Source organism: Apaloderma vittatum, unplaced genomic scaffold (assembly GCF_000703405.1).
Source record: "Apaloderma vittatum isolate BGI_N311 unplaced genomic scaffold, ASM70340v1 scaffold4023, whole genome shotgun sequence".
NCBI classification, from domain to species: Eukaryota; Metazoa; Chordata; class Aves; order Trogoniformes; family Trogonidae; genus Apaloderma; species Apaloderma vittatum.
This window is the reverse complement of record NW_009709691.1, coordinates 88,487-107,858: the sequence shown is the minus strand read 5'-3', so window position 1 is coordinate 107,858 and position 19,372 is coordinate 88,487. Positions and strand designations below refer to the sequence as shown.

At 36.9% G+C, this 19,372-nt stretch overlaps 1 protein-coding gene across 1 annotated transcript in view; it reads left to right on the top strand.

Moving 5' to 3' along the window:
* Positions 1–19,372, top strand: part of LOC104268299 (ankyrin repeat and sterile alpha motif domain-containing protein 1B-like) — a gene marked incomplete at its 3' end in the record, with an annotated part of 132,667 nt that overhangs the window by 36,971 nt on the left and 76,324 nt on the right. Inside the window, exons 2-3 of the mRNA XM_009867011.1 lie at positions 12,573–12,653; positions 16,798–16,954. Coding sequence (XP_009865313.1) covers positions 12,573–12,653; positions 16,798–16,954 — 238 coding nt within the window. The remainder of the gene's footprint in view (positions 1–12,572; positions 12,654–16,797; positions 16,955–19,372) is intronic.

Below are 19,372 nucleotides of genomic sequence, written 5' to 3'. Positions count from 1 at the left end.
AGTTTAGACTGGACATTAGGAAGAAATTCTTCACAGAAAGAGTGGTCAAACCCTGGAATAGACTGCCTAGGGAAGTGGTTGAGTCACCATCCCTGGATGTGTTGAAGTGTCATTTAGATGTGGTGTTGGGTGATATGGTTTAGGGGTGAACTTGTAGTGTAGGGTTAATGGTTGGACTCGATGATCCCAAGGGTCTTTTCCAACCTGAATTGTTCCATGATTCTATGACAAGATGTGAGACACGGCTGTTACATTCTCATATGTCAAGATAGCTAGTGGTTGATTTCACTGAGGCAGGTATTAAGACTCCGCTATAGGTTGATTTCTGAATCTCCTTTTCAAATCTCAGCATAAATTGAGAATGAGGTGTGGGATGGCCTTCGAGAATCAAGGGGAAATGGAATCACGTATTTTTTCTGATGTCTATTTTGCTTGTGTCTAATCGAATTACCCTAGTTTCGAGGAAACACAGATTAGGAAGGACAAGGTATTAAAGCTAGCTGAATTGCAAACTCTATAGATCGCAAGTTCTGTTCTCTGTACACTAGAGCTATAACAAAGAGTCTCATCTCAGGCTGGTTTCTAGGATGAACAATCTCTAATTCTGGAATGAGATCTTAGGTCTAACAGCATCTATATTTAAAAAATTTTGGTTTATATATTTACTCTTCTCAGTGCTGCTTCCAGTGGCAGAGCTTCCAGAATTGTTAACCCACTTAAATAACTGTCAGTAAGTATTCTGGGATGCATAATTAATCATTTAGAGGCTTTAAAAACTCCTTTTATAATAAATATTGACTTTATCTGTCTGTGATAAGAATGGATTTAAAGTTGCAAACACCATGAATTTATGATTGATGGAAATACTATGTGGGACCTTCAACAATGTATTCTGGAAAAAACCTTCTGTAACTTTTCTTTACTCAGGATTTGGGGTCGGTTGAATTAAAAAAAAATGGCTAAAGAAATATCTCTCCTAACAAAATCATAGAATCATAGAGTCATAGAATAACCTAGGCTGGAAGGGACCTTAGAGAGCATCGAATCCAACCTCCCTGTCATGGGCAGGGATGCCTCTCGACTACATAAGGCAACACATGGGAACCGAACGGGGATATGTCATCATATCTGTGTTTCTTGAAGGAAAGCAAAATAGGACTTTGCTTCAGTTGGTTTTGATATGAGAAATATTAGTGTTTTTTTATTTCAGCGTCATCAGATTTTTACGAAAGAAGAAGTTGAAGTGATCTGTCTGAGAACCAAAGAAAATACTAATAGTATATACTATATTTCAGTGTTTGTAAGTACAATCATGAGATATGCAAGGACTTTCAAAACCCTTCAGAAGATCCACTTGCACTGCTGTGCTCACAGAAAAATAATTAGTGTTTATATAATTTTACTAACTAGCAGTTGTCTGGGAAGAGTTGAAACAACACAGCATTTATTGATAAAGGGAGTTCAATATATGTATGTGCATATGGATATATGTATTATATATACACTGGAAAAAGCCCATGGCTTGGATGGGCACATACTCTGCTGGGTGAAACACTGGCTGGATGGCAGGGCCCAAAGAGTTGTGGTCAATGGAGTTAAATCCAGTTGGTGGCAGGTCACAAGTGGTGTCCCTCAGGGCTCAGTGCTGGGGCCACTCCTGTTTAACATTTTCATCAATGATCTTGATGAGGGGATTGAGTGCACCCTCAGCAAGTTTGCAGATGACACCAAGCTGGGAGGGAGTGTCGATCTGCTGGAGGGTAGAATGGCTCTACAGAGGGACCTGGACAGACTGGATCTGGACAGACTGTATGCAATTCAATAGAGCCAAGTGTAGGGTCCTGCATTTTGGTCACGGCAACCCCATGCAACGCTACAGGCTTGGGGAAGGGTGGCTGGAAGGCTGTTTGGCGGAAAAGGATCTGGGCATTCTAATTGACAGCCGGCTGAATATGAGCCAGCAGTGTGCCCAGATGGCCAAGAAGGCCAACAGCATCCTGGCTTGTATTAGAAATTTTGTGACCAGCAGAAGAAGGGAGGTGTTTGTCCCTCTGTACCCAGCACTGGTGAGTACAATACCTTAAGTATTGTGTTCAGTTTTGGTCACCTCAGTATGAGAGAGATATCGAGGTGTTGGAGCGAGTGCAGAGGAGGGCAACAAAGCTGGTGAAGGGCCTGGAGAACAGACCTTTTGAGGAGTGATTGAGGGAGCTGGGACTGTTTAGTTTGACGAAGAGGAGGCTGAGGGGGGACCTCATCCTCCTCTACAGTTACTTGAAAGGACATTGTAGAGAGGTTGGTGCTGGTCTCTTCTCACAGGTAATTAGGGACAGAACCAGGGGGAATGGTTGCATGTTGCAACAGGGCAAGTTTAGGCTGGACATTAGGAAGAAATTCTTCACAGAAAGCATGGTCAGACACTGGAACAGACTGCCTAGGGTGGTGGTTGAGTCGTCATCCCTGGATGTGTTGAAGTGTCGCTTAGATGTGGTGTTGGGTGATATGGTTTAGGGGTGAACTTGTAGTGTAGGGTTAATGGTTGGACTCGATGATCCCAAGGGTCTTTTCCAACCTGAATTGTTCTATGAGTCTATGATTCTACGATTCTATGATTATTTGTCTTTCTCTATTGTATGGCCTAATATTACCTAACCCTTTTGCTGATTGATCTTGATCAACCTATAGATCTTCTACAAAGTGTATAGGTCTGAATCATAACGAAGGTGTAGAACCCATTTACCTTATATATAGAGAAAGCCCAAACTCATGATGCATAGTGTACAAAGTTGCCCTACATAGGAATCATAGAATCATAGAATGGCATAGGCTGGAAGGGACCTTAGAGATCATTTAATCCAACCTCCCTGTCATGGACAGGTGCGCCACCTCTCGACTAGACCAGGCAACACATGGGGACCGAACGGGAACCGAGCGGGAATCAAACCTGCGACCTCGGGGAACAGTTAATCTGGTGCACTGATCTTCAGCATTAGCCATGTGGCATCCCTGCAGATTGCTCAGATCACGTAAGATCATGTATGAAGATATCAGTGACGACTGTTTTGAAACATGGTTCACGTTGCTTAAAATAGGAGTGATTTTACTTATTAAAGATACTGCCTGCTAATCTGGCTTTGGACTGGGTATTTTCATAATTTAGTTCATAGCTGTTCTCACAGTGTTCTTGTGCCGGATGATGCTAAATGAGAGTTAACATTTTTTCTTGTCGGGATGACTGGATTCTCAAGGACAGAACTCTGGAGTGGATCCAAGAATCTGTCTGACTCATCACTGACAAGCTGGAGTTACTAAGGTTCTCTATGAACTAAGCAAAGCCCCAGCTTGTCCCTATAGACAACTGGAATACAGAGGAACCCTGCTGTCATAACTGATGAAAGCTCTCTCTCTTTTAGCCACTCCAGGCAAATTGGTCTTGACTGTAAGGATAAAGCAAAGCGAACCAGTATTAGTCAGGAACATACTGCTCTCTGAATACAGCCGTAGCGTTATGCAGTATACCCAGCCAGGGTGCTTCCAGATGAGTAGTCTGTGAAGAATGATGCATAAAGCATGATTAATTTACTGTCTGTGCATTTGTGTGACATCATCAAGAAGTCAAAGTGTTTCTTCTTTACATTTTTGCATATTGCCTGATTTTTAATTACATTTAAAGTGATACAACCACTCTGTCTGAATAAAACGATATATCTTCAAATGACATAGATTCCAACTTCAAGTAAACGAAGTTCTAGTTAGGTTAAACTAGCTCATGTGGCATTTGATCAGGTTTAGTTTGTTTAATTTTTACCATTCTAAGTATTTAACTAGAGAGACTGCTCATCAGCATGTTTTTCTAGATAGTTTCTTTCCCAAACTGAACATATCTAAATTTGCACATACTTAGACATGCACAAACTGTCCACTTTGCAGACTCCTAGAGCACATCCCGGTTGCCTAAGTCTGCCATACAAGACCACTTATCTCTCTGGTATTTTTAATACAGATATTCAAAATTAACTAAAAAAAATAAAATAGACTTTTTGTGGCTTCTGCAGAAGCCTACCTGTCTTTTGGTCTGCAAAATTTAACCTTCACTCTGGTCTCAGCCTCAGAGTCCTGCAAACACATGCCTGGCTCTCAGGCTACTTCACCTACTTGCTGACAAGTCAGGCTTGATTTTCACTAGCAATCACACACTACCTCACACACCCACGCTCTCTAGAGTTGCAGTCTCCATGGACACACAGACCCTCTGACTGATGGTCCCACTTGAGTTTCTGGTACCCAGACCCTCATTTGCTAGCGTCTGGCAGCACAGACATGGGCTCACTAACCTGTTGTCTGGTTTTGCTGGTAGTTGGACCCTCGTGTACATATGTGCACACAGAATAGAGTCCCTCACCCAGGAAAAGAGAAATTGAATTTAATAAGATTGAGTGCAGAGATGGACAGATTATTGTACTGTAGAGCCAACTGTGTACACGTGGTTGGCTTTTTTTGTCCCCTATCCCTCTACTTTCTCACACTTTTTCCTCCTCAAATCACCTAAATCCTCCCCAAATCACCTAAATCTATTGCCTTTGCTTCCTCTCCTAAACATCCTATAAGAATTCTTGCTCAATCCCATGTGTCCCATACCCCTAGAGAGTGGCCGCCTCTCAGCCTGAAATGTGCTCTATCATTGCCTCAACTTGTTGTGTGTCACCTCTGGGAGGGGCCCCAAGAGGGTGTCTTTTCTTCTGAGTCTGTAATTTGGGTTCATGCCTGCTGTTGTGCTGCTGTGTTCTGCTGGACTTACAGGGATGGGCCTTTAGTGCACTGATGTTATTCCGTGATGAGCTCGAGAGAAGCTGAGCCAGGGATTACTTGGTTCTTCCACTTGCTGTTGTCTCTGTGTGCCTCTGTGGATGTACACAGGAGCTGTTTATCACACAATGTAACACTCATATATGAAATTTTGTATAGTTTCTGTATATCTTAGTACTGTTCTAGCCTGTTCTTTTGGTACTTCATAACTGTGATGTCCTCATACATAGGTTCTGTAATTTCTTGCCTCAGAAGTTCCTTTAGACTTGCTTCCTAAGTCTTAACTCTCTAAAAATATGCTTTTATAAGAGCTTTTGTATTTATTTCAATTGTAATTCTTCTTTTGTCCTAAGGTTATTCAAAGGAGAAGACCACACTGATTCTGTGAGGGGCCACATTGTCTCTGTAAGACTCATCATGGCTAAGGGTTTTCTAGATATTCAGGACTTTTGTGTGTCTCTCTATGTCTGGGATTCTGCCTCTTTTCAACCACACATTGAACTTCTGTCATTTATAATCAGCCCTTTCTCAGTTCTCTCCACTGGAGAAAGTGTGGATAGCAAATTGGTTTAATGACTGTAATAGCCTTGTCCTTTCCCCACCAAAAATATAGGTAGTAACAGCAAGAATAGTAATAGGCAAGTATACTAGGTTATCTATTTGGCATTAAGGTTATTTCTGTACTTTTAAAAGCTGCCAGCTGACTCCAAATTTTAGTCCGGGCAGATGTAGTGCTTTAAATCTCTCAGTGTTCATTTAGCAGTGATGTTTCACAAAAGGTGACTCCATGCTTGTGTTATCATTTTAAGTGCTGATCCTGCTGTTTGTGTATTTGGAAAATATCTTTTTCTAACCAACTGCTGTTGCGGCTTTTCATGAATGAAAGAAGCATGACCCATAGAAGATAAACATAACAGTAGTGCTAAATAATACTGTGAAGTTTTTTTTTTCTCTTTTTGTACTGCTTGATATCCATCTTTATGGATATTACTGTTACTGCACGTCATTCCTTAGGTTTTCAAAGGCAAAACCAAGTTCTGAATTCAATCACAACAGATATAACAGTATATATGAGTATAAATGAGTATTATTGGGTAGCTATTGATGCTTATGCCTTAACTAGATGGGAGTGAATGACTCTCCTTTTACTACTTTGCCTTCATATTTCTGTTGCCAGTTAACATTCAGGAGTTATATGTATACTAGAGGCTTCTACAACATCCGAGAGGAAAAAAAGCCTTCTCTGCCTATCAGAGAGGCATAGAATCACAAAAGCATCCTGGTAGTATTTTCTGTGAATGTCTACTGTATCTCCTTAATGAAGAATCACGTGGCCCTCTATATGCTCCTTTCTTAGTTTATACCAACTTGTTCTTCAGGTTTCCAAGTTGAAGTGCATAATTCTATGATAGAAGTGGAGTGGAGATATCGGAACAGAATCTTTGTGTCTCACGCATGTGTTGCACAGAAAAACTTCCTTTACCTCTGGAAATGTTTCTTGCTAAAAAACGATGGAGACTGGATTTACCTTTAATTATTGTCTGCACTTCGTTCAGTAGTAATTTCATGTTACCGTGATAAATCTTAAACTTACAGAGTATAGCCCATACCTGTAGTTCTTGTACAAGTAATGCTCTTGTAAAACTCTGGTCTTTTGCTGCAGTAAAAAGTTGGATTAACTTGATCATGCAGCTATAAGGAGGAAGAACAACATATGGTTTGTCATCTTGCCTGTTTATATCACAGGCAATGCCTACTTGCACTGAAATTCATTCATGATACCCAGCTATTAGGAGACTTCAAGGTAACAGTCTCTAGATACATGAACTCACAGTTTCTCACTGAGATAGAAAAAATTTTTCATAAACTATTGAAGGAGGAAGTAGTTTATTATACATAACTCCACATTATCAGACCACTGTGTAGCATTAACACCTACTTGTATAGGAGCCACTCTGAGTATAGTAATAAGTAAGTATTGTATAATAATCAAACTCATAATATTTACTATAATCAGTATTTCATATTAAATAGAAATCATTTACCAATTGAATAGAATTAGTATGGAAGTAAAATCACAGTTTGGTGAAGTTACTCAGTTTTTCAGACTTGCACTATTTATGGCCAAGTCTGTGAACAGATCGAGGGTAAAGAAAACAAGTGGAATTAGGTAGTTTGGAGCCTGAACTTGAATAATACACTTAATCCCATAAATTAGTTGACCACAAATTTTGTTGTATTATTTATATAGAGACACTTAACAGCGTGAGTCAAAATGAAGTAAGCACATTCCAGACATTCAAAAATGAAATGATTTTGAGTCACATTTCTTACTGATACAACAAAAGCACTTAAATAGACAACTAGAATTATATACACAAAATGCTTAAAATACAGTTAATATTAATTGAATTTATAATCCCTCTGTCTTTTTATTTTTTAAATAAATTAAAACTAATTTTTAATTATAGTTATTTTAATTTTGAATTTTTAACTCTCATGCAGCAGTTTTTTGTAATACTGAAAAGATCTGAGATAACCTTACTAAGACTTCATCTGCTTTTGTCAGTTTAAGAACTATGGCTGCACTTACTCCAAAAGAGTGCTAAAAATGCATTTTTTGGATGTTTTTTTCCATGTACAGCTTTTGTGTACCTTATTATTCTGTATTTATTATTTATTATTTATTATGTTTTAAAATATTACTTTGTAAAAGAGCTTTTCCCCCACTGTCACTAAAGGTAAATATTTAAATTTACTTTCCTTGGAGTAATTTGGATATATATCTTAAGTTCAGCAATGTAATGTCAATAATAGATTAAGCCATACTTGAAAAGGACATACATACTTTTTACAGTATAGTATATCTTACATAACACCAGATTCCATCAAAGAGGAATCTACAGAAAGAATAAAATACCATATTTATTAAAATGAAACACTTATATTTGATAAGTAACATTATTAATTTATATAGGTTAGAGCACCATGGTTGTCGATTTATTTGTGCATAAAATAGAATCATAGAATCATTATGCTTGGAAAAGACCTTTAAGATCATCAAGTCCAACCACTCTCTAGCTCTACCAGGCGCACTTCTAAACCATATCTTTAATCACCATATGCAGATGAAAAGAGAATGGGAGCTATTTTGCTTCTGTTCACAATACATAATATTATTATTTTGTGTCTGAATAATGATAATACATTTTATTGTGTAAAAGTTTGCATTTTCAAAAATGTTCTGTAAAATTGCCTGTGCAGTTTGTATAAGCTCAGCTTAAATGGCTGAAAATATGCATGCATGTAGGCAGAACACTAATGAATATAGGTTATCAACTATGCACTCTAATACCTTCAATGAGTTTCTGTCAGATTAACAACAATAAACATAGAAAGTTTTGAAGATTGTGGCTCAGAACATCACAAATTCCTATAATGTGTATTTAATCCGTGGAACACAGGAACAATAAGGAAATTAAATCCATCTGCGCTGGTTAGTGTTTGCCACTGACGTGAATGGAAATAGGATGAATCATAGGATTGTCCACTGTTAAAACTGACTTGGCAAGATGAGATTCACTACTTTGATAGCCCTGAAGAGCCAGGGCATCTCTAGGAAGAGCTTCCAAAGACATTGATATCCTGGTAGAGAAGGTAGGGAGAGGAGTGGGAGAGGTGAGAGCTGAAGTGCGAGAGTTGAGGGCTAAGGGTTTGCTAAACCTCTCTCAGCCCCCAACAGCATTTAGCCTCTAAAATATGCAGGCATGAACACCATGTCCTATCCACCTCCTCTGGAGGGACTGACTCCTTCCAAACAGTGTCTGTCACTCTTTTACTTGTTGCTCCATTTCAGAGAAGAAGTAAGTTCCAAAGAAAGAGAGTTACCAGCCAGTTGTCTGGTAAGGTTTGAGTAAAACCAATGGGCAGACAGGCACTGCTATAATCAGGTTTATGTGGCTTTTGATTGCTCTTATCATTGTTTTATCAAAATCTTTTCCTTTCACCTTGGCAAAACTACCATATCAAGACCATAAATATTAGCACATGGATAATTAAATAATAATGAAATAATATAATGAAAGTATATTTACAGAATGACTGGACTTGATCTCAGAGGTCTTTTCCAGCCTCAATAATACTGTGATTCTGTGAAATACGACTGAAGCAGTTTTAAAGTTGGGATGGCTATTCGGTGTGTGTATGCGTGGTTCTTTTACTGTTGGAAGGGATTATGCCAGTGTGATGCAGATTAGCTGAATTATAGTCTCCCTTTCTTTTGTGTTCATAAACATGTAACAGCCACCGCACAACTATTTTTTTCTGTATAGCAAAAAGCGTAGCAAAACAACAAATCAATCAACTCACCATCCTTTTCTTTAAGCTGTCATTTTCGTATCACTTTTGAAATGCTACTCTTCATATGTAATTATCTTCAGCCATAAAAAAGAAAAATTATTAATTTTCTTGCCAAGTAAAGAGTATTTTTAATTAATATTTGACATCAGTTAAAGGCCAATATTCCTTGTCCACAGTGAGAGGAAACTAATAAGAAGGTCTTTCTGCTTTTGGCAGCTAAGTAGCATAACAGACTTCAGTTTCTTTGTGCTTCACTTTGGTAAGTTATAATGAAGAAACTAATTTATGATCATGCTTTCATTCAGTGTTTTAATTCATCATTGACTGAAAACTGATTTTTTGCACAAAAAGTAGGTTCAATTACTTTCTTAAAATTCATTAAATGATAGTTTTCCTAATTCACTGATGTCCATAGCAAAAAATATTCCTAACTTGGTAATGCATGTAAAATTAAGAAGTTTGATTATTGACTGCATTGATGAATTAGAAGAGACATGGTTTTGAGAGTGTTCAATACTATCAGTAATATAAAGAGATGCTAATCCTCTGCCAATAAATATTCTTTTCCAGAGACTGAAGGGCAATTTGTTTTGTTCCAGGTTCTCCTTAGCATTGCATTCACAGTAACTACTGAAGTGTTTTAATACACAGATAAATCAGTGTATTTCATAATTACTTAAATATTGTATGTATATTTGATAATCCCTCATATATTGTATGTGTTTATGATGCCAAAGAAAGGCTCTTTAGGCTTTCTCTGTTTTTCACCACCCCTCTTTTCTTTGAAGTCAGATGCTTTTTATGAAGATACTGACTTTTACGCCACTGCTGTGTTCTGATTACAGAAGAGCTTTAGATGAACTATTCACCAGAGCTAGGAGTTTTAGGGTACAAGAACTTCTGTTCACAGATTGTCCGATTTGAATTTGATCGTCAGTTATTAAAGCAAGAGTGTACGGCTTCTATATTGAACCTGGAGGAAATAATGTTGCAATGGAGTAGCAATTCAGGACCACCTAAAAGGAGATTTCTGCACAGGCTCAAGGGAAGAGAGATGCCTGCAGCCAAGTCCTGCTCATGTCTCCCACATTCTTTTGTTCGATAACCAAGTTGTGATTTTGAGGATGTCTTTCGGTACCGTTTGGGAGCTGACAGCAATTAGTCTGTCTATCCTGTCTCATCCCTCTGAGTCACTGGGATTTAATCACTCTCCTTTGTCCTCTGTCTCCCAGCATGAGTGTCCTGAGGAGCTTCACATTAGGTGCATTTATATAGTCATTAGTAAAGTTTCTTTCTTCTTTAAAAAAAACCCCAACAAACACAGTATAGTTTCAGTTGAAAAATATTTTCTAAGATCAGAGTCAGGAAGTACAACAATGTGTTAAAGAGTGCTTGGATCATTCTGCGATTCTGTGAAAGGAGAAAATTAAGGTAGAAAAGAATTAGGATTTGGTTGGCTTTTTGATTTTCAGTTTTAGATTTTTTGGAGAGGGGAGGAAGGGAGGGCTCTTGATTAATTTTTTTTGAAGGCCTAATGCATCATGAGTAGTATATGAACTTACAGAGCCCTTGCATTTTGAAAAATAAAACCAACAAGCAAATCCTAAAAACAGTAAACCAAAACAAGGAAGCAAGCAAACCCAAGTAAATTAATATTCTGATCTTTCTATACCACTTTTTTTTTCCTGCTTCATTCTCCTGTAAACCAGTACATATCAAAGGAAGAAAGTAGAATCCAATAAATAAGAAAACAACTAATAAAGTATTATGCGAAAGTATAGAAGAGGTTATAGAATATTGCTAGACAAGGACTTTTTTCTTTCTAATAGTTAAGGACAGCCTGTCTTCATCATATAAATAACATCTGTCTGTTATGGAGGAGCTATCTTTTCAAGGACTCTATTTTTACTACTTCGTGAAGTTAAAGTAATTTCTTTTAATTGGAAAGATTACAGTAACTCTCCAAGCTGGAAGTTGCTTTCTGTAGAAAAGAATATCTGTTGACTTCTGAGCAGATTAAAAAAAAAATACTTCATTTTTTGCTTCTTTGCACCCAAGAAAATATTTCAGTCCTGTTCTTCCAAGAAATTAAACTACAGGGAGAGGTGAGGTACCCAGCACTATGTAGAGTGCAAAACACAATGTATCACACAAATAATTCTGTATGCATGCAGTAGTACTTATCGTAAAACTGCTTAAATTTCTGAACTAATTAATAATTCAAACGCAGACAGTGAAGAAGAGACTAGTCTACAACATAGGTATTCCATAGGTAATAAAATACTTTTTCAGTGGTAAAGAATTCTTAAAAAGGATATGTTAAGTGTAGTATGTCATTTTACTGATGTAGATGATGAAAAGCATCAATATGAAAATCTTTTTACTTCTCAGCCTCAGGTTATTTTCATTAAACTGCAGCAGTTGATTCTAAGGTATGAAGTGAAGGGAAAACACAGCTTGACAATGATTGTTTAATACTCTATTAGAAGCTAAAAAAAACAGATTGTAATTCTGGACTCCTCATTTCGTGTCCTGGAAGTTGTAATGCTGATGCTCGAAAACTGTGTTACAGCCTGAATCCTAAATGCTTCAGTCAGCTTCAAATGTAGTCAGTTAGAAAAAAAATACTGGTACTCAATATGCCTCTGGTATCCAATTTCCAGGGGTTTGGAATGTGGTTTTTTTTGGTGGCTTATTTATTTTATTCTATTTTTAAAATTTTTTTGGTAGTTTACCAGTCACGTTTTTCTGCTTTGAAACAAAAACTCTCCTTTACTGTTTTGTGAAGAGTCCGTAACAGGTCGTGAAACTGGTTACATGGGACATATAGTGAAGCTGACTCTAAAATAAGTGCTGTAAAAGACAGAAAGATAACAACAATAAGAAACGTTTTTTATATATATATAATCTATTTTAAAACATAATTGGTTAAAATAGGAGGTAAAATATCAGGCCAAGTAAAAACAGTAAATTTACTGTCCCTTTAGAGGATGTGATTGTTTCTCACTCATCTTACATTTGTGTGAACCTAGACTAACTGATCTAATGTCATTGAATATATCTCCTTGTGAAAAAAATAGTGCAAAATCAGATTATAACCTCCATGTTATTACCCAAATAATACTGGGAGAATAGATCTAATTGAAATGACAGAATAGTTATTAGTCTTTGAGACTGCCCTACATTGAGTTCATGTCTGCTATGAAGATGAACGTGTAAAATAATTTTTATAAATAAATTATATGAACATGACATTTGCTATTTTAAATTCTTTTCAAGATAATTTTTATCTTAAAGTTTGACCACACTTGTTGCAGAGATTTTTAGGTTATTTATATATCAAATTTCCAACACTTCTGTACTTGCCAAGCCAAAAAATTAACTTTACAATTGTGCTTTATTTGCAGCATCTGGCGAGGACCAAATGTAAATTGCACAGACAGTTCAGGTTATACTGCTTTACATCATGCAGCTTTAAATGGACACAAGTAAGTGCGCCACATTTAGTTTTTGTGTAGAATGGTATTTAATTGTGTAACATAGCACTGAGCTTTTTGCAGCTGACAAACCCTGACTTACTGAAATAATCTTATTTCCCATGGGATATATTTATAAGAATTTTTGACACTGTCATTGACATCAGCATGCGGTAATGACAAATGGGAAATGCCATTTAGAAGCTACTGAGTCTATGCTGTTTCTTCCAATTTCTTCCTCAATTTATTATTGCTACTGGCCAGTCGTGGCTCTAGTGCTTTTTAGCTGGTGGCAAAATGCATCAGATAATTTTGTAGTGTACTTGTGTGCGTATGTACATGTGTAGTGCATTGAATGTTTAAGGAAGCAATATTATGAAACAAAAGGACTATATAGATTAATTGTTATCAATGTAAAAGTAGCATCATAAGAATATTTAGTAGTTAAACACCTGAATGCAGAAGAACATGGTTATTACCTTGTATGGGACATCACAGCTTCTCACTCCTTGCTATCTGTCCAAGTTACCACACACATGTCTCAGGAAACTTGGGGAAAGCATGAGAATCTCCTCCTGAAGGCTGCTGCACAGACATGGCAGTGCAAGTGGGCTCTTTAAGGCATTGACGTATCACGAAAAATGTGGAAACTTTCTACGTATTTTATTATTACACTTTGTCATTTGTTCTGTGTTACCTCTGTTATTACATGTTGCCCCTTGCTACGTGCTACCTGCAGTGTATTATGCTGCCAACTGCCTGTTGTTATTAAGGCAAAGTAAGAAAGAAAGATTTTAATGAGGTCTGTAAAGTTTTAGTAGGGTGGTCCCCACTGTAACCATGGTAAGAGCTGCCCCTCTTAATGCAGTCCAGCTATCCTGTCTGTAAACTGACCGTGCTGACACTGACTGGATTTTCACTAAAAAGTATTGATATGAGGCTTTGGGTGAGTCCTCTGCGGGTGATAAGGAACTGATCAAAACACAACAGAAATCAAGAGTGTTTTGCACTAACTTTAATGTGATTTTGGACTGTCCATAAAATAGCATTTGAATCCAAAATAATTTTAGGTTTGGTTTACTCATTTCACAGTTTTTATATTCTTCCTTTTAAATAACTAAAACTTTAGGATATGTCTTTAATTGCATTCTAGAAACCTGCGTATTTTCTTTAGACCACATTAATCTCTGGGTGAATATACAATATTCTGTTTCTAATTGAATAAATGAAGTTAAAATACTGTTAAACTAGATATTGTGCATTTTCCAAAAGTTCAGTTCTGTGGCAAGATTCAGAATCATCAATTAATATGTTTTACCTCTGTGGAATTAAGTCTAAATTCTTAATACAGTCTATTAAACTAAGTATTTTTTAAAAAGGTAAAAAAAATCACAATTCTCATGTTTATATTTATGGATTGTTTCTTGTGACATTTCATGTGTTTTTCTTCATGACCCCAAGCCTCAGCTTGCAAAGATTGCTGGTTTTAAATAGATGAAAACTTGCTTTAGTATCTTTAATACTGACTATAAACCAATAGTTACCCAGCAAAGTAAAAAAATACTACTATATAAACACTGAATCTATCAGAGATTTCAACTGAATCCTAGCAGTATAAACTCTAATGTTCCAAAACATACGAAAGCCAAATAGTGTTTTCAGACACAGTGTTAGCCAAACGTCTGCTGAAGCCAGAGAGAAATTCAGGATGTGGCCTTATGTACAGCAGCAGATATAAATTCAGTTTTTGAAAAGTTTATAATGGCCACTGTCTGCTGTGACCCATTACCCTCACAGCAGGGTAAATAGCAGTTCCTGACCTCCCATTTGTAGCTTATTACATTAAAGTGAACTGAAATACATCATGAGGTATTTCACGGTGAATCAGGATGGTCCAGGACCTGCTATCCAAGCCATCGAACTGATCCTGCTACAATGGTAGCACTGTCAGCACAAGGTCGCACAGACACCTGGTGGCTGTAATTTCATTAGTCACCACAAATAACAAATAAATAGCTTAACACTGTTTCAGATTTGAAACTTGATAATTGAAATCAATATTGAGTACAATCTGTTGACACAAAAGCCTTCTCACTTAGGAGAAGTTCTTGCCCTTTGAAAACTTTTGCGGTTTTAATTTTTCACACTTTGCATTAGGATGACCTTGAGAGATTTCGAAGTTTTTTATGAAAAGTGAGAAAATAAGAATTAATGACCCAAGCAATAATTTGTGACTGGGGTACTTGTTGGACACCAGTGTTTAAGTCCCTGCTTGATCATTGTATGAGATGAATTCCCTCTTCCTTGGTTATTCTGGGGCAGTTCTCTTTCCTTTTGAAACTATTCTGCTTTATGTAAGTAATTAAATAATATCTGGGGCAGGCACTTGAATCTCAGTCTCCCTAAGTAATTTTACTTAGCCTGTAATGTTACTGGACTAAGGACTGACTCGGTCTTCTTCTCTCTGAAATTTATTTCTACAAAATGAAAAAGTTCTGACAGAGCTCTAAAAAGACTTGCCCTAGAGAAGTGTGATGGGTCAGAGCATTCTGGAAGGATGAAGGAAACCTGTGTTCTATTTTGTAGCTTGAATCCTGCAACATACTCTTTCTAATAGCTGATCTGTATTATTGTCTATAGATTTCAGTTGTGAAGGGTTTTTTCATTGTTTTTCATTTTTTTTATTTTCTTTTTTTTTCATTTTCCCTTCACTTTGTTTAATTTCTGTTGCCTTCAATCTGTGTCCCTTTCAGACTACTCCATGTCTCTAGCCTTCGTTAGACCATCTACTGCAAGACTAACTATTATTACATGAGGAGACTCTCAAACTTTATTTGTACTAAAAAGTTTCTCTTGGGAGTCAGTTTTCTAGAAAGAAGGAAAAGTCTTTATGTAGTGGAACTGTTCTTTCTTGATTCATTTTGCGTTATTTGACCTTGTAAGGAGTAAGCAAAATCCAGCTTAAAGTCTCCCTCAAAGCCTAGATGTGGTGACTGCAATATCTGTGTAATTTCTTTTGAAAACAGTTGGGAGTTCCTTTTGACCCATGTACTCACTTTTACTCGCCTTATTGCTCTCTCAATAGGCCAGTAAATAAAGTTCCATAGTTATCTCAGAATTTACTTTCTGTCTTAGTTTATAGTCAAGACCTTCATTTTTAGGCATAACACAGTTTGCACTGAGCTCCCTCCCCATCGTGATTTTTTTTGAGCCAAATCAGTAAGATCCAGTATTTCCATATTCAGCAAAAATGTGCATAGAACTGCCCACACTGGATCATAGATGCCATTAACTTAATAACTAACTTAATAACCTAACTGTGTCAAACTATAAGACAAAGTGAGAGATAAGATAGAATTTATTTACTTTCTGACATACATCATAGCATGATCACAGTTGATTTTGACATTTATTTAACTTTTGAAGTTAAGACTGCTTAAAAAACAGGGATGCAATATACCAGCTTATACTAATCTTTCATTTAATGTATGGTAAGCCACCCTGAAAGTACTGAAAGGAGTATAGTAAGAATAAAATTAATGAAAGTCACTTTTTTTTTCATCACTACTCTCAGGAAACTGGATGTAGGAAATGAAAACAGAAGCAGTTATTCCACAGATGATAATATATGGCTAACTAGATCATCATTAAATTGTTTCCTCCATCTTTGAGATAATGCCTTAAAGAAGAAGAGAAAATGTTAGTTCACCTTACCGCAAGAACCATGACCATAAAGCTACCCTCTTGTCTTCCTGCCTTCAGAACTCAGCAATGGAGGAGACAGGAGGACTCCTCTTTCGTGCCTGGAGGTTTGCCTTGAGGGACATGCACGTGGCCTGGACTGGCAAATTCTAAAACTGGTTCCATGGCCAGGTGATCCTGTTCAAAGAAACAGGTTCAGGGACATGATGATAATATTGTTGATGAGTATTCATAAGAAGTAAGAGTCATTGCAATTAGTAACATTTTGTCTAAGTTTTATTACCTAATTCATTCTTAGAATTTATTGGTTTTCATTTTTCGTAGCTGTTTTGCTTGAAATTCAGGACTTTTTTTCTGTTATTTAGGGTAAACATTTTGGTAATATATATGTTCATGTAAAAACTTAATAAAATAAGCTTCCTGTCAATTTTTAGATTTACTTCCTGTTTTCCAGGGATATAGTTCTCAAATTACTTCAGTATGAAGCATCAACTAATGTGGCAGATAACAAAGGCTATTTTCCTATTCACTTGGCTGCTTGGAGAGGAGATGTAGACATTGTGAAGATTCTCATCCACCATGGGCCATCACATTCCAGAGTGAATGAACAGGTGAAGTGATAAAAAATATTTGTATGCATTATCAGAAAAGAACAACCCGTATTCTTTAGGTCCGGCAAATTTATAGCTAAGTTAACAAAATCTATTTTCTATTGTTTCAGTAATTCTCCAAGACTAATAAAATATTTCGGTTTAAGCATACCAGATCACTTTCTCACGGATGGGCACTGTGACCTAAAGGATATTAGATTTTAAAAGTGTGAAAAAACCTTCTGCTTGTTTCTGAAAAATTGCATGAGAACATACTCTCACTATGCGTTGACACGAATTTGCATAACTTCTGTGTCTTTTTTACTTTGTTAGATAATAAATTCCTGAAAAACTTTGAAATAAAATTAATATTCTTGGTATATTTTGAGTGTACTGTAAATGAACTGATATGCAGAGATAACTGACAAACCAGATGGACTGTAAGTATGCATGTGCAGCAGAAAGGACACATAAATACTAGGGAAAAATGATGAGAGTATTACAGTGGGTAAGGGCAGGATAAGTATGTTGCATTCTGTTGTCAAACATATGGCACACCTTCTGTTTTCGTTCTGTATTTTCTTATACAATCCATTTGTAGGGTTAGTATTTCAAAATAGAGAGAAAGGCGATTAAAATCTGACACCATTTATAGTCAGCTAAACTCCTTGAGGACTGGAAGTAGGCTGTGAAATATGAGCAGTAAACATAAGCTATTGAATTTGCCAGGGTAATCAGGAAGTTATGTGAATGTAAAGGTGGGAGTCAGCTCCAGATTCAGATCTAAATTTTGATGTCTACATTGCCTGTACACACACCACTTGATTCCACAGAGGTCTAATCAGTGTAATCACAGAAGCCAGCAGCATTTTTCGGGTACCCAAAAGTAAGGCAGGATTCATTTGCCTAAACACAGAAGTCCAGTACCTTCTAAGGCCCTGCAGTAAGTGAAACATTTTTGTGGGCCTGAAGGTAGGACAGAGGGTGCTCAGAATTTCGATGTCCTTGTGGAGTGGCTGATGGGCCACCCTGTAGAGTGCAGCCTAACAAATGAGTTGTGCTCTCAGTGTCTACGTTAGTGTGGCTGGAAGGCAAACCGTGAGAAAATAAGAGATGTTAGACCCCATTCTGTGGTTTGAGACGCAGATTAAGAGTTTCTCTAAGTTTCATATTCTCATCAGCCGTTGCATGTAGGATGATGAAAGCAGTTGAATTGTAGGATTACCTTTTGTCAAGGAGAAGGGTTGTTTTTCAGTTTTATTTCTGCAATAAAATAAAAAAGCAACTTTCTGATTGCATGTTATCCATTTGCTTGAAGAGATTCCTTATTCTCTGCTGACAGAAGACTGGGAACTATGCAGGAACTTCAGAGAGAACGACAGTGAAAAAGATATTTCATCAACATCAGAAAGATAAATGTAAATTCAAACCTACTTCTCCCTAGTCCCACATACACATCCAAATTTCTAGAATATTCTTGAGCTTTGTTAGATATGCAGTCCAGTCTCTCTGGTTTGATTGCTGGAGCAAATGAACAGAGATACATCTGATTCTATACCTCACTGGCTCAAAGAAGGTCTTGTCATAAGATCTCCTGCTGTTTATCCAAAAACTTGATAATGGAAAATGTGTGAGCAATCCTGACAAGAAATGTTGGACCTTAAGACTCTTAAGGGAATCTCAATCATATTAAACTTTGAAGTCAAACTCGAGCATACACAGTTCTTCTGACCTTGTAAATCCCCTGGTGTTCAACTACAAACAATGGCCACCTTTAGTACAGGGAACACAAAGCTGGAACTGACTTTCCCCTGCCAATTAGCGCTCTCTGCAGGAGTATATTATCCGTACCATGGAGTGAGGGAAATTCCATGTTGATATAAAGCCATCTCCACTCACTTCTTCAGAGTCTGTAGGTTTCTGAGGCTTTTTGTTATTTGTTGATAGGCTCTCCAGTGCAGGTGGCTCTTCATAGCTCTCATAGTTTCTCTCAGATCTGTGGAGCTGAAGCTATAGTTTATAAGAAATACTGGGCTATTTTTCTTCCTTGTTTTCCTTTGTGAGAGTTGGGGAGAAGGATAGCTGTTTTTCCTGATACATCTTCACCACAACAAATAATATACTTGTCAGACTTCTATCTTCTGTTGTGGTTTTTTTTCCCTTAACATTAAGAGTGTACGTGCTTTCAGTTTAAGAAAAGAATTTTGCTTATTATTTAAAAATTGTTGTAACTAATTTGTAATACATCTTTACTTTTCATCTACTTTATTGAAATTATCTATGAAAGAAATGCTTCCAAAAGCTTAAATATTGAACAACAACAAAGAAGTAGATGAGAAGCTCATGATGCATAAATGTTTATTACATGAATTAATGGATTTAATATGGTATATTGTAAATTAGTTCAGATGCATTCTACACATTTAGAATGCAGTTAAC